At 36.2% G+C, this 15731-nt stretch overlaps 2 protein-coding genes across 4 annotated transcripts; both read right to left on the bottom strand.

Moving 5' to 3' along the window:
• Positions 1-1023: 1023 nt before the first annotated feature.
• LOC112527423 (26S proteasome non-ATPase regulatory subunit 11 homolog) lies at positions 1024-7385 on the bottom strand. 3 transcript variants are annotated; one of them, XM_025138083.1, is made up of 4 exons: positions 7109-7384; positions 4165-5175; positions 3334-3607; positions 1024-1398 (listed from the first exon to the last, which is right to left on the bottom strand). In XM_025138083.1, exons 2-3 carry the CDS (start codon positions 5166-5168, stop codon positions 3346-3348), a joined length of 1266 nt encoding a protein of 421 aa, XP_024993851.1. In that variant the 5' UTR covers positions 5169-5175; positions 7109-7384; the 3' UTR covers positions 1024-1398; positions 3334-3345. The 3 variants fall into 3 exon arrangements, with proteins under 3 accessions (XP_024993851.1, XP_024993852.1, XP_024993850.1); XM_025138084.1 differs by lacking the exon at positions 1024-1398 and adding an exon at positions 3040-3250 and having other exon boundaries at positions 7109-7385; XM_025138082.1 differs by lacking the exon at positions 1024-1398 and having other exon boundaries at positions 3193-3607; positions 7109-7383.
• A 4808-nt stretch (positions 7386-12193) lies between these two features.
• Positions 12194-14537, bottom strand: LOC112528774 (putative pentatricopeptide repeat-containing protein At3g15130). The gene has a single exon (XM_025139847.1). It carries the CDS (start codon positions 14255-14257, stop codon positions 12194-12196), a length of 2064 nt encoding a protein of 687 aa, XP_024995615.1. The 5' UTR covers positions 14258-14537.
• Between the last annotated feature and the right edge of the window lie 1194 nt (positions 14538-15731).

Raw genomic sequence — 15731 nt, 5'->3', positions numbered from 1 at the left:
TAAGATGAAAAGCGTAATAAGGGATCTGAACCCTTGATCACTTTTGATCTCATAGTCATGCCCACCCATGGATTATGCTTTAGAAGAGAATTTATCTGGTGCATCTCGATGCACCTCATTAGCGTCGACATTGAATTAGTATTTTGACCTAAACGTGAGGATCTCTTTTTACGATCTCATCATAACTTTCTTCACACCAAAACCAATCCTTGTTGAATATATATATATATATATATATATATATATATATATATATATATTTGTGGAGCTTCTTCAGAAAAAATGGTGATGCCGGAAAATGGACTCCAGAGAATGGATATTCACCGAAAAATGGAGAGGATAGAGAGAGAGAAAAATGTTACTTTGAAAAAAGCTTATACAATATAATTTATCTTTTAAAATCTTTTAAAAGAAAATGACTAAAAAGACATAAATGCCCTCTTACTCTAAGAGATTCTTTAATAGAATTAGTGAATAGAGACCATCTTTAGAGCAAAATGAAAACCATAAAGATGCTTTCTACACTTGTTAAAATTCAGATCCCATTTTCAGATATTTCATAAAACCTCAAGGATCAAAGATAGAGTTTACACTAAGCCTAATGATTCCCACTAATCACCTTATTAATCCCGATAAAACTAAAGCTCATCATTCAAAAATCCCAATTTGATCCGTAAAAGACTAAAGGGAAATCATACATGTTCAAAGGTCTGTAAGTTAATAGCTTAATGAACTAACGAGACTCATAATTTATTCAGTCAGCTATACATGACCGCTTTGGTAGTGACTTAATAATATAGAAAGTAGCTTATTCAGTAAGCTTTTAGGGGAAGCATTATGTAGAAAACCAAGTTTTTTCTAAACTTGTCCCTCCCAATTAAAAAACACGTTCATGTTCCTTCCATCTATGAAAAAACCATCACAAACAAAAATCTTCTTAATCTACACAAATATATTAACTCACACAGACAACTTTATTCATACAGAACTTAATAGAAAACCAACCAAACAGCTCACAATTCATTACCAAACAACACCCAATAAAACAATAACATATTTTACCGTGTTCCAATATATATATATGATGTTGAACAACAAACATATTTATTAATTCTCCAACTTTGGTTTAAAATGTCAAAAATCATACACTTTCAACAACAATGCATACATGTAGCATCATGAAAGTAGATTTCATACATAAACCATTCTAAAATTATACGTATCAATAAGAGCTCTTGTTTCTGTTGTATGCGCAATATAAATTTGTACTATATGATGACAAATCATTCTGATTGAATTACATACATCGAAACAGGTTTCCCACCAATAACAAGCTTTCGCATCCTTAGTATTTCCACACGCTTCAACAAAAGCTTTCATGCATACATATTTCATAACCTAACATATATCATATGCATATCTCATAAATACATCATCATAAAAACTTGCATTGCTCTTGTTGCTTAGTGCATTGTTATTGTTATAACATGTCAGAACTTTCTTAGGATTTTCAACAAGTAACCTCTCGAATGAACCTGAATATCTTTTTTTATCAGTCCAAATCCTAAGTTATCCAAGTCTAAGTTCCATCATTTATATTATCTGAAACCTGCTTTAAGGTCCAATTATAACTGGACAAGTCATTCATCAAGTATGTATACGGTGTTCTCATGAACCCTTAAATATCACTTAGGGGCTGTTTGGTTGGAAAATATGTTCATGTGGATTAATCTGTTTGTATAGATTGAAAAGTTTTTGTTTGGTAGGGTTTTTCATAGAGGAGCGTATTTTTTTATTGGAATGGCCAGGTTTGGAAATAACTTGCCCCCCTAGAAGTTTATTGAACAAGCCACTGTATCATTAAGCCACTACCGTACAGTCATGTATGACGATTGAATATGCTGCAAGTCTCACTAAGCTACTAACAAACAAACCCCTTGCTAAGCATTTCGTACTTATGGACCAATTATTATTTTCGTAAATACTTTGATCATTATATATACAACCCGAATAGACTTAGATAGCGTTTGGTACGCAGATATGATTGGATTGGACTGGACAGGATAGGACAAAACTGGACAATATGGTAGGACTGGACAGGACAAGATAAAACTGGAAGAGCGTAGGACTGGACTAGACAGGACATGACAAAACTGGACAAGAGGGTAGGACTGAAAAGGACAAAACAAGTGTCTGTCTGATGTTTGGTATGACTAGGACTGGACAGTAGAACTAGACAAGTTGTCCCAAAATGTTATATGATGATTTTATATATTATATAATAGTTATTATTAACACAAATAAAGTAAATAATTTAATTTAATATATAAACATTTTTCCACATTTTTCGTACATATATACACACACACATAATGGTATCAATTTTGAATAGAAATTTTGATATAATTGATGGTAGTTATAAGAACTCAATTCGTACAAAGAAGAAATTATGTTTTATTCGGTTTGGAAGATCTTTATCATTAAGAGAAGGCACGGTGAATATTGTTATAACAACAATGGTTGTGGAGGCAGAAGCATAGGTGATTGGTGGTGGATGATGGTGGTGGCCGTCGACAGTGGTGGAGGAGGTAGTTGTGGCCGATGTTGTGAAGGTAGTGGTGATGGTAGCCGATGGTGGCGGTGTTGGTTATGGTTGAGGTGGAGGTGGCTGACGGTGGTTGTGGAGGACATGAAGATGGTAGATAGTAGTGGTGGTGGGAGTTGACAGTGATGAAGGAGGTAGTTGTGACCGATGTTGTGGTGGTGGTGATGTATGATGTCGGTCGGTAATCGACGGTGTTAGTGGAGGAGGTTGTTGCACTGTAAAAGGAGGTGGAGGGCCGATGGTGGCGGTGGCCGCAACTAGCAATTGTGACCACTAAAACATATATCATATTAAGGTTGTATATCAAACGAGGGTTAATTAGTAATACTTTAGTTTCTATCTCATTTTTGTCCCACCTATTTTGATGGAACAAGAAAAAGCTTTTTTGTCCCACGATGTCCCTGTCCGGTGTCACACCAAATGTGGGACAGTGAGTTTTGTCCTGTCTTGTCCTATCGCATGTACCAAAAGCAGCTAGGTAAATATCCCCAATGAAACCCTGACATAAAGTCTCATAATCCACTTATCGACCAGGTTGATGAACGCAATTTGGATTAACCAAAAGGATGAAAGAAAAAAAATAAACAGATGGTAAAATTCATACTCGTTGATGAATCAACAACACAATCCCATGGATCAATTCATCTGCTTCAAATTTCATTTTCCTTTTTCAGTCTTAAGATTGCAATTAAATAACATCTCAAAGAAGAAACAAAATATACACGTACCAGGGAATCCGCTCACGCCATTATCTTGGCTGATCTCATGAACAAGCTATCGACAACCTTGCCCATGTTTTCAATGGTCTCGAGTGTTGAAGGATAGATCGCATCTGCCTTTGGATTGTCAAAGATGATGAGACACCCAACGCCCTGATCCAGGGTTCCAGCAAACTTCTTGTCCAATATCATCTGAGACAGTTTCTTCTCCACATGCTCCACTGGAAGCTCAATGAGTCCAGCAATGTGAGCGATCTCCACCCTTGAAAACGGTTCAATCAATCTGCATAAGTTTTTACACCAAAATCTGTAAATATGTTGTATGATTAAATTAATAACATAAACAGCAAAATAAAAGTTCAAATTAGCAATTGGTACAATTATTGATTCTAACGTGAACCATAATAACAATAAGCGATTTGACTTTTCAAACCACTATATTTAGTTTTTTGTTGCAAAGGAATCATTATTTTCGCCAAAATACCAACGAGATCCTTATAGTCTGCAAAAACAAGCAGTTTTGACAAACTATGTAGATGTAAAAAGAATGAAAAAGCTAGAGTAAAACACAAACTGATGCTGCCTATAATCTTGCAGAAACAAAGGCAATTTGGGTGTATTTTGTGTGCAAACTGAACCATTAAATTCTTTAGAGGCAAAAGTGGTACTCACAGCATAAGTCCAATAGCAACCATTGTCATTGTTTTCTTCAAAATAGCTCATTCATAGAAAGTTAAAGTTTGTCTTTTATTTTTCACAAGAATAATGGTATGTTTGCTGTGATAGTTAAGTATGATGGTTTGAAAGGTCGGCAACCCTAATAACATTAAGAATCATAACCTGCACAAGTTTTGCTCCAACAGCGTGTCATAAAGCGAGGAAAGGTGTCTATGGACAATAGGGTCTTCGTCTAACTGAGCCTTGAAATCCTGAAGGGCGATTTCAAACAACTTCAATGACCTCTTCGAATAAGCATCGGCAACAGCTTTCATTGCATCAAGTTCTGGCCCTAAGAATTTCAAAGCTTTCGAAGAGATTATTCCAGCTACATCATCAGCCTGGTTCACCATGATTTTGCATAGCAGCATATATTTGAGACTGTAAACTRCTCTGGGATCATCAAGAGCATTGAATGCTTCAAATGCTTCAAAGAAGTAACTGTAGGCAGTTTTATAATCTTTCTCCTCGGCATGGAGAATTCCACTCTGTAAATCTATGGTACCTTGTTGAGCTGGAGGAACATAGATCGCGTTTGCAGCTGTTCTAGCAGCCGTGAGTGCAGCTTTTGCTTTGGGGAGATTTCGCAACGAGAAGTGCAATTTGCTTTCTAACAAGTCAATATCGACAAGGAGCAGTTTGTCATCCAATCTTCTGACCTCTTTTACCAATCCAGAAAGAAGGGTGAGAGCTTCCGAGTACTCCTTGCTGTCCATCAACAAAGCAGCAAGCCTGGCCTCGACACGCTGCCTCAAGAATGTACGCTTCTCAGAACGGGCCCACTCCACCATTTCTTTGCAAAGTGATATCTGAAGATCAGTGGTGTTTGGTATCTTTGCAACAGAGTCAATGATACCCCTTACTATTTTTGCAGTTTTGGCCTTTGGAATCAGTGAAAAGAAGGACCTCAACATGGTCAAAAGACCACGGAGATCCTCTCCTCTACCTTCTTCCCTGAGAAGATCAGACAATTTAGCAATTGCCTGCTCCTTGACCCGTAGCGCTTCAGAAAAAGCAGCTGGGTTATCTAAGATCTGATAAAGAATGGTGATAGCCTCTGATCGGTTTTTGGCTTCTGAAGCCATGTCAAGTGACTCGGTTGTGGCTGGAAGATATGATGATGACATCTCGAAGCTGAATGCATTAAAGTTAATGAATGAACGGCTACCATAGACATAGAGGATTTAGAAAGACTTCAATCATAGAGATAACATGATTCAGGATGAAGTTTGTCTTAAAGACTTGAACATCAAATTAGCATGAACAACATCAGCTAGTGCAACATAGAATAAATAATATATGTTGCACCATTAGTGATAATGTAGAGAAATCTGTACGAAAGATCCAAAAGAGCATAGAATAGGTGCATAATAAGAACCATAAAGACCAACAAGGTACAGATACCAACACCTAGCAGTTACTCAAATATTCTATGTCGTTGAAATACTAAACAACTGCAGGGAGTTAAACACCCAATCCCATAACACAGAACGATATAATATTGTCAAATTTCAGTTTCGTTGTTCTCCCTCCGTCCCAAAACAAATGTCCACAATGAAAATGAGACACAATTTTAGAAGTGTGTAAAATTATTACACTTTTTAAGTAAGTAGATGACATTTTACCCTTAATAATAGAGAGATTTTCTACATCACATAATTAAGGGTAGAATAAGAAAATACACACTTAATTTTGAAAGTGAGCACTTATTTTGAGACAAACTAAAATAGAAATGTGGACACTTAATTTGGGACGGAGAAATGCACACAACAACAATCTTCAATGGGAATTAATGATAAAGGGTAAGAATTTCCCAGGGATTGAGCTGCACAGTCTATACAAGGAGGTTTAAATCAAAGAGCATATGTCTCATGAAATTCCGGATCGCATATAAATATTTAATTGTCTAAGTGACCCTAACTTCACAATTCCAGTCAAAGTTATAAAAATAGGCAATTCAACTTAAAACATAAGTCAAGACAAGTTCCAATATATAGAAATAAGCAAATTTCAACTTAAAATAGAAGGCGAAACGAGTTTTTAGAAAAACCCAAAAATTAAAAATCAGGGAGCTAAATACAAGGTAGAATGACACAATGCAACAAACGCAAGAAATTGTTACGAAATATTCCTGCATAAAAACCTAAATCCTAGTTTAAGTTACAAAGAGCAGTCAGAAAAATCAGTTTATATGAAAACTTGGGAAATCAGTCCCAATGACCTATTGAAACAACCCTGTTGATTCACTGGGACTACCAAAGGTAGATTTCAAACATATAACCTCAAGGTTATCATGAGATACTCCCAACCATTTAACCAGCCAACTAGACAACTATAAGTTAAGATATTAACAGCTATAGCGATAACTCAAGCATTATGTTGCTAAGTAACTACAGACATTCACATATAAAAGTAAGTTTGGCAAGCAAAGCATGAAGGATAGATCAAAATTCAGGGAAAACATATACACCCTAAAAACTAACATAACAAAACAACCTGCACTCCACCTTAAAACGAGGTGGCATGGGTGTGCTACTTGAACAATACAAAGTTCAGAATCATATTATAGAAATGATACACCTCTAAATTGTCTTTGAACAGGATCAATATAACATATAAAGTAGCAGCACATAAAAAGCACAATCCCAATATAAGAAACAAACAGTTGCAGCATGACCAATAATAACAGTGCCTAAAATCTCTAAATCCTAGTTCCAGATAAAGAATAATAAATAACGGATAAACACGGTACTTCCAAAATTAATTTTTTAATAATCATGAACCGACACAAAATTAAGTCAACAATCAAGAACAGATCAAATCCAAGGAAAATGCTAAAAGCCCTAAAATTAATGCCTCCACAAATTCATGGAAAAAGGGGCAACCGAGCTTAGAATGAGGTGGAGATACATAGATAAAACATGAACCAACTACGCATAATGGGAACCCTAAATCGTAGTCCGACCAAACTACATGACAAGATTAAATCGACCACACTAAAACCCATAGAATGAAAGCATATATTCCGATTATGAAAAGGCCACAAAAACTTAAATCGAAAAGATACCTTAGAGGGACGAAGTTAGTTATCGGGATCGGAGAAGAAAACTGTTGCCGCAGAGTTTAATTGTGTAGTGTAAAGAACAATGAATAGCGAAAAATAGAGATGCCTTGGGAGAGAAGGAAGTAACACCCCTTCGCTCCCACCCAAAAAGAAGATCTCTTTTATAGTTTAACCACTCAATTTCCCAATAATTCTAAATTAGCCACAAAAGCATTCAAATAAAAAACATTGAGTTGATTACAGATTTCGTCCCTGTGGCTTCATCTCAATTACGGAAAAGGTCCCTAGCCCTAAAATTCATTGCTAGGATCCTCCGGGTTTCATTTTTGCTAGACCTCAAAACTGTTAAAAAAAATTGTTAAGTCAGGGGTATTTTGGGAATCTTACTAGGATTGGGGTTTTTTGTTCGGACGTTTCAGACTTTTTTTGTGCATCTCTTCTTTCACTATTCGAATCTTTAGATTTACAACGGCTTAGCTTTCAATTCCCCTGATCAAAAATCAGATTGTGTTAGACATTCTCCGTTCCCTTCCGTGGATATGAGAACAACTCATAAACATCCCACTCATACATTCAGTTGGCATCTCCAAATAATATATCCACACTATTGGAGTCCCACATCGGCTAGACTTAGTCCATTTCTCCAGTACATATGTTAGAACCTCCCCTTCCTTTTAAAAGGCTTTTCTGGAGAGTGATCTGGGGGTACCACATGTTATCACACACATCAAAGCAAGCCAAAAGCGTGAACCTCCCGAATCAAATTCGAAGCATACACCTAATCAAAAGGCCTCGCACATGGAGAAGGAAACAGGTCGTGCTGGACAACCAAGCCAAAAAAATTTGAAAGCCATCAAACGAACATCAGTTGTCATGTGTCGTTGCATTGAATAAATATGCCATCATCAAATATATGGAAGTTCCCTCCTATCTCCTGGAGAAGGTAAACATAAAAATCAAAGATGCAAGGAGGCTATCGAAGTTTGACAAAAGTCTCAAAAAGCTACCCACATCTAAAAATGTCTAAGAAGGTCACACAACTTTAAACTTGTGCCATTTATACAAAGATCACAAAAAATACCCCTACCTTAAAAGTGTTTGCTGATCAAATCACAAAGGCATGAACTTCAGCAGTCAAAGTTAAAAGATATTTGATAGAAAGCATGGAAAAAAAGGTCGCACGGGGAAGGGTTACACCATAGCATGTCATGGAAAGGGGGGGGGGGGGGGGGGGGGTACATCGTTACCATATAGGTGGTGGGCCTGCACAGGGAAGGGGAGGGGAGGGTAATGGTGGTCTTTGTTGCATGTATAATTTCAAAACCGAAGTCAAATTTTAATCACGTTTTTCAGTTTCCAAAAGAGTTGCTGAAATTTTTGTTCTTTTTCATGTAAGATTTTTCAATTTTTAAATTGAACCCAAGGGTATAATAGTCATTTCACGCTGAATTCTGGAATTTGGTATAAATGACACGAGTTGAAAGTTGGATAACCTCCATCGACATTTTTATAGTCGGGTGACTTCTTTAATACTTTTGTCAAACTGTGGGGGCCTCTCTATATATTAAACCAAATTCAAACAAGCAAAGGATGAACACAAAGTAATTTGGAAACTGATGGCAATAGAGAAAGAGGCAAAGCAGAAGCTTTCAGGTAAACATACCAGAGGGGTCTATGTTTATTTAAGCAAATTGATCATAATTGTTGTTTCAGCACAAAAATGCATTGATAGATATGATAAACTATAGAAACAATAGAAACAATCATAACACTCCAACCAACAACTTACACCTCCTTGTTGTAATAAGCATTCTGCATCAGAAATATTTGATTGAATTAAAATCACTTCCAGCCCTATAAACCTGTTTAATTACACTACTCCAAGCTCGGAATTTCATTACTTGAGTACATGCATAACAGGTTATATACAAAGTTTAATTTGAATGCCACTCACATATATGGGAACATAATAGCTATCGGCAGCAGAAAAGAGAAATGGGAATAGCATTCCAAAATCTTTTTTAGGTTTACCAACAAAGATTCAACGTCCATTATAATCCATAACTCTTCTTGCTGTACAATTGCAATTTAACATGTTTATTGAGCCATATACTTCCCTTCTACTAACCTCAACAATAAGGTAACAGAGACCATTGCTTGAAGATATTTTTTTATGCTATTAGTGACATTTTCAGTATTGAGCTGTAGTGGAAAATGTTTCTGTACTAGGCATGCAGCCTTCCAAAGCATGTATGTAGCAAAGTAGAAAACAGAAAATGCTTCTAGGACACCAAGATCAAGATTCAACATCCAAGTAAAAGAGGCTTAGCAGTGGGTACTTATCAAAGTCATTAATAAAGTGCTTAGTATTAAGGTTTAGTAAGAACTGAGGTACAAAAGGACAGAGCTGTTCAGGGACCCATAAACTTTAATTGTGAATTTAAATCTTGACTTATGGATCAATAGTTGTGCAATATTAGACTGATTCTCCTCTTAGTATATTTCAGGTTTGTATGCATCAGTTACTGATGTCTACAGAACATCCGAATAGTGCATGAGCTATCTCACACAGACATTACTTGCTCTTCCTCTCAATTCCTTGACCCTTATAAGATAATTTTCCAATCTTTCTCTTAAGTCCTCCTGTTTAATTGGACCTAAGTTTTGATCCTTCAGATTTATACCTCAAGCATATGTTTGTTGTTGTATGTATAGAAAGCGGCATGATCATTTCAAGAGGGTTATTTGTGTTTTGGGTTATAAGTTGAATATTATAAGAATCTTGATTTGAAGTGTAGTTTCTGGTTTAGGTTTTATGATGAGAATCATGAGATGCCAATTTGGCTGTGAATAAATTGATCGTAAATTGGGTTTTTAATATGGGTCTAGCTACTTGATCCAAGCTAGATGAAACTTGAAATTATAGATTGCAGGTAGAAGGGTAGATATGCTTATTTCAAAATAGAAACTGGTTTGTATAAAGTGACACCTTAATTCTTTGTTGTATACATGAGTAATATGTAGCCTACACTAGATTGTTTGGGATTCCAGGACATTACAGATTATTTATTTAATTATTTGGGATGTTTTAAGATTAAGTATATGTTGAGAGGAGTAGGAATTTCATTGATTTTGGGTGTGGATCATCTCAGTTGGTGATGCTTGCTTAAATTCTGAACTGTTGCTATGTTTTCCTAATTAGATGTTATCCCTTAACGACTTGTGCAGTGTCATGTTATTGATTCCTTCCTAATTCAGTAGGTTATCATGCGTGAATGTAATTGTTGTTTATGTCTTTATTAAGGTGTAACATGTTCCCACCAGCTGGGGACCAGGAGCTGTTTGGCCGCGATGCTACATAGAACGGAGTCTCAGTTTCGAAAGAAACATTAGAAGCTCATTACACATGATCTACCTAGCAAACAAAAACACAATGTCAAGATTTCAACGGCTAGCATATATGAATTAAGAAGATAAATTTGGTAATGGTGAATAAAAAGAAATCCTAATTCCATCAACTGATTCATGCCATCAAAGAATTCCTCTTTTGATTCTCCTAATTAAACCCCAATTAATCGGGATTTCATATAAACAAGATTATTGAACACATGAAATTTAGCAGATCTTACTGTTTACCATGGACCTCAGCTGCTTAGTAGAACTTACTGTTTACATGTTGAATCAATTTTTTTCTTGATAAACATGAGATGGAAAAGTGTCTCAGTTAGGGTAGAAGAAGGAGACGACCATGTTACCCTTTTCAGATTGATGACGGAAAAGTGTCAACTATGGTTAACCAAGGGTTGATAAGTAATTTCACATATCCCCTTAATAACCAGTTTTATTGAAGCTAGCAACTGATGTGCCATGCTTTTTTTGGTCAAAAAAAATTTATCCAGATTTCCTTAAACTCATAGTTAGTTTTAAGATCAAGTTGTTCCAATCAGATTTAGTAACATCTGCAATTGTTGGTTAACAATTTTTCTTCAGCAAGAACTCCTAAGAAAGCTATCAGATAATGATTTTATAGAAGTCTTATAATCCCATGTCTATATATGCTGTAGATTATTGTTGTACCACCAACTTCAACCTTTAGTAGCTGTTATGGGTTTGATCATTTGCCTGGTAATTCAGATATGAGAAGAAAGTTGATGCAGCTTTTGTGGACTAGTAAATCATAAATTCTCAGGCTGGAAGGATCTTCCCTATATGGTAATTGAACCTTATGTTATCAAACAAATGATATATAATAATACATACTTGATGTAAAGTGAACAATTACTATCAGATGTAATAAAGGTTGTAATAAACAGATCTCTATCAAACTTCGTGACTCATGGCAAGTCTACTCCATGTCGACTGCGGTTGAGTACCAAAATATATATGAACCTCTGGTTTTTTGTTACAACATTAATTAAAGTTAAAAACAATTCCTCTCACCTTCAAAAGCCAATGAAATTAATTCTTTTCAAAGCTGAAATGTCTTAAATGTCAAGCACAACTTAAGGGTGAGTTCACCATATATAACTTGGTTGAAATAAAAAATATTATGAAACAAAATATTCATATTACATGAGGTTACTAGAAACATCCCCGTATTGATATCATCCTCGCATCAACATATGATCATAAGAATTTGTTTGACCAGTATACTGACCAATATTTATTCTATTCAGTATCGACGCATATTTTTTCTGTTCATACTCCAATCTATGAAGTTGTGACTCATACAGTAACAAGGGAGTATGTGTAAGCATACCTTTCTGTGAGCTCAAGTACACATCTGATCAAGTTTTTGACTTCTGCTTCCATTTTCGGCCACATGAAAACAACAGGTTTTCGAAATACTTCCCCAGATTTCTGCCAAAGAAACCACCCTCCACAACCACGCATCCGTTGTTTGCCGCCAGATTCTCTGCAACGTATGGGTGACAGGTTCCCAATGTGCACAATGGCAGTCCCACCTCAATGTCGAAGGGAAACGGTCTTTGGATACAAACTCAGATATGCATATGCCCACTTCTGGTTTAAGTTATGGAATCGATCTTTGCAGCCAAGTAACATAAACACAAATGTAGCAAGGCCTTATCACCAATAATCTCCACACGAACACTCACCATTTTCGAACTTATGAAACCTATTAGCATCTCTAACCAAAAATACTTTAGTCGATATCTTTGACAAACCCTTTATGAACTCATGACAATCCCCGCAGACTCTCAAATTTTTGAAAACTCGAATATATCTCCTCTCTTCCTTCTCAATCCCGTCATCATGAACCAACACGAGCCCTATCGCCAGCTTCTCACTATGAACTCTCAAGCTCTCCTCCTTTGATTCCTCCTCCACATCATGCAATGAGAACCTCACTTCATAGGCGTAATGCACCTCTTCCTTCAATCTCTTCTCAATTTCCTGCAACTTTTTGTGGATTCTCGATGTCAGTGGATGCCTCTCATCTCCATTATAGAAAAAGTGGATTGTCTTATCGATCTCTACCCAACTTTGTCCACCTACTTTCTTTAATCCCTTCACCTTGGCTGAATTTCTAATGCTCTCACTCTCTTTCCAGAAGCCAGCATTAGCGTAGATGCTTGACATCATGACATAGTTTACAGTACTTATGTCGTCCATTTTCAAGAGAATTTCTCCAACTTCTCGTCCTATTTCCAAATCTCCATGTACTTTACAAGCGCTAAGCAATGTCTGCCAAATTCCTGAATTTGGCTTAACAGGCATGCTCTTGATAAGATCTCTCGCTTCTCTCAAACGCCCAGATCTGCCAAGGAGATCAACCATGCAAGCATAATGCTCCACACTTGGTTTGATTGTGAGGTCATTGCATAATCTAGAGAAGTATTCTCGACTCTCATCAACTAGCCCAGAGTGGCTACAAGATGAGAGCACAGCCAAATAAGTCACTCCATCAGGGGAAATGTTCTCTAACTGCATGTTTTCAAAGATGTTAATCGCCTCTTTGCCAAGACCATGTTTTCCATAACCGGTTATCATGACCGTCCAAGATACCACATTCCTTTTGGGCATTTCGTAAAAGAATTTGTCGGCATCCTCTATTAAACCACACTTGAGATACATATCCACAACTGAATTTGCCAGCGAGATGTCTAGACCAGATGGGATTTTTATCGTGTAAGCATGCATTTGTTTCCCTTGTTCAACAAGGGCAAAGTCAGCAAACACCGCCATCACACTTGAGAGAACAAACCCATCGATTGGAATGCCACTCTTTCTAAGTGCCCCATACAACTGCATAGCCTTGGACAAATTTCCTTCCTGAGCGTAGCCTACAACTAGCGATGTCCAAGATATCACACTCTTGCTTTTGACTTGATCAAACACTTTTTGTGCATCACATAAATTCCCAGATTTTGCGTACAAATCAATAAGTGAACCTGCAACAATTGTTTTTTGTGACAATTGAAAACCAGTAGAAATCAGAAAGCCATGGATTTGCCACCCGGCCCACAATTCTCCGAGACCTGCACAAGCTTTTAAAGTGCTCGTAAAAGTAAACTCGTCAGGTACTTTTCCTTGTATCTGCATTTCCTTAAACAAAAACAAGGATTTGTCACCAGTTCGTCCAACTGCATAACCTGCTATCATTGCATTCCAAGTTATCAAACTTCTCTCAGGCATTCCATCGAACACCCGAGCTGCTGCATCAATTCTTCCGCATTTTGAATACATATCAATCATAGAATTTCCCACCACAGGAAACCATTCAAAGCCTGTTTTACAGCACCACCCATGAATCTGCATCCCATTCTCAGGAACACCAACTAAACCGCAAGCTTTAAAATTGCTAGAAAAAGTGAACTCATTTGGTTTAACCATGGCACTTCCCATTCGAGATAAGAGTAATAAAGAGCTTTTGGCATTGCCCTGATTTAAATACCCACACATAAGAGATGTCCAAGAAACAACGTTTGTTTGAAGCATTCTATCAAACACCTTACATGCCATCTCAACCTTGCCACATTTTCCATACATATCTATGAGATCATTGTTTATCATCATATCAAACCCGTAACCCATCGTTAGTGCTGCAGCATGAACCTGCAGTCCTTGATCTAAAAACAAATTTTTTGAGCAAACTCTCAAGAGCTGAGCAAATCTTTGTCTCTCATTCATCACGAAAATCTCTTAGTGACCCTTCTTCCCAAATGTTCACAGTTTTACGCGGGATATTAGTGTACTCGCTATACTCTCTATATGTTGTCTTGGCCCATGTTACTACTATTCAAGAAAAATGGGAGAACTAGAAAAAACAATGGTCGAATTGTACGATTCTCATCATCAGAGACCAGTTTTATCGGTGAGCTTGCAATTCTATATATAAAAATCAATGCTTTGTTATTAATTTACCAACTATCTGTTCTTGAAATGAGGAAGGCAAGGATTATCAAACAGTTCCAATGAAAACTTGGGATTTTAAATCCGAGAATTCCTTCAAACCAAACATGAGTTTATAATGGAATTCAATTTCAAATCCTACAAATCAAATGAGATCAAATAGGTTTAGTTTCATGGAATGATTTCGTTGAGTTTGGATTTTGTGGAAGGATCGGAAATTTGAGATATTTGGATTGAAATCTTTGTGTTTAGGGGGTGTTTGGGATTGCTTATTTAAAACAACTTATAAATAATTAAATTATTTTTTTATTAATCGATTATTACAAAACAAATATTTTTAACATATTTTAAACGTTATTACATACAGATCATACGAAATTCCTTGAAATACCAATCACCTCCATAAGATTTCAAAATTCTATGTTTGTAATGAAATCTCATAAAATCTTTCAAACTAAACATGGGATTGTAATGGAATTCAATTCAAAATCTCTTCAAATCCAATCTAATCCTACATACCAAAAGGAATCTTAGGTTTGGTTCGATGAAATGGTTTTGAAGGATTTGAATTTCGTTGATGGATTTGGAATTGGAGTGATTTGAAATCTTTGGTGATGTTTGGCTTGTAGGATTTTGAATGGAACGGGATTTCATTCTTTATAAATAATTATAAAAATAATTAAATTACTTTTTTATTAATTGATTATTATAAAATAAATGTTTTTAACACATCTTAAAGCATTATTACATATAAATTTTACGAATTCCCATGAAATACCAACCATTTCCGTGGGATTTCAAAATCCAACGTTTGTGGGATTTCAAATACTGAAATGATAAAATATTCAAAATGATTAGAAAATATATAAGCGGTTTTAACATAATTTGAAAAGATTCATAGACTATAAATTTACCAAAAACATTCACATTTAAAGGCCTGTGTAATGCCTGAAAAAAACGTTCAATGTCTCGATATTTCTTGGAGTTCGTGTGGGTGCTCGGGTGGATTTGCTAGGTTCGGGTGGTGGGTCGTGTAATGCCACCATTGAACTTGTCTCACGTGGTGAAAATTTTGTTATACGATCCTTAATGGCACCATCAATGTGATTCGTTTTATGCTACTATCGTTGGGAGGTATCTGATAATGGAGCTCAAAAAAGTTTGGGGATAGATGATCTTTATTTGTTAAAGAGAAGCAGTAGCGGTGTCAAATTTGTACCAAAACAAACCAACCAATTCATGTATCAACCAT

Source organism: Cynara cardunculus, assembly GCF_001531365.2.
Source record: "Cynara cardunculus var. scolymus isolate 2C chromosome LG 15, CcrdV1, whole genome shotgun sequence".
Classification (NCBI taxonomy): Eukaryota; Viridiplantae; Streptophyta; class Magnoliopsida; order Asterales; family Asteraceae; genus Cynara; species Cynara cardunculus.
Note: the sequence above shows the minus strand (reverse complement) of the source record. Positions and strands in the feature narration are given on the sequence as shown.

What these genes read in the sequence shown, in the direction of transcription:
- LOC112528774 (XM_025139847.1), bottom strand. Translation starts at nt 14,257, where the DNA reads ATGAATGAGAGACAAAGATTTGCTCAGCTCTTGAGAGTTTGCTCAAAA.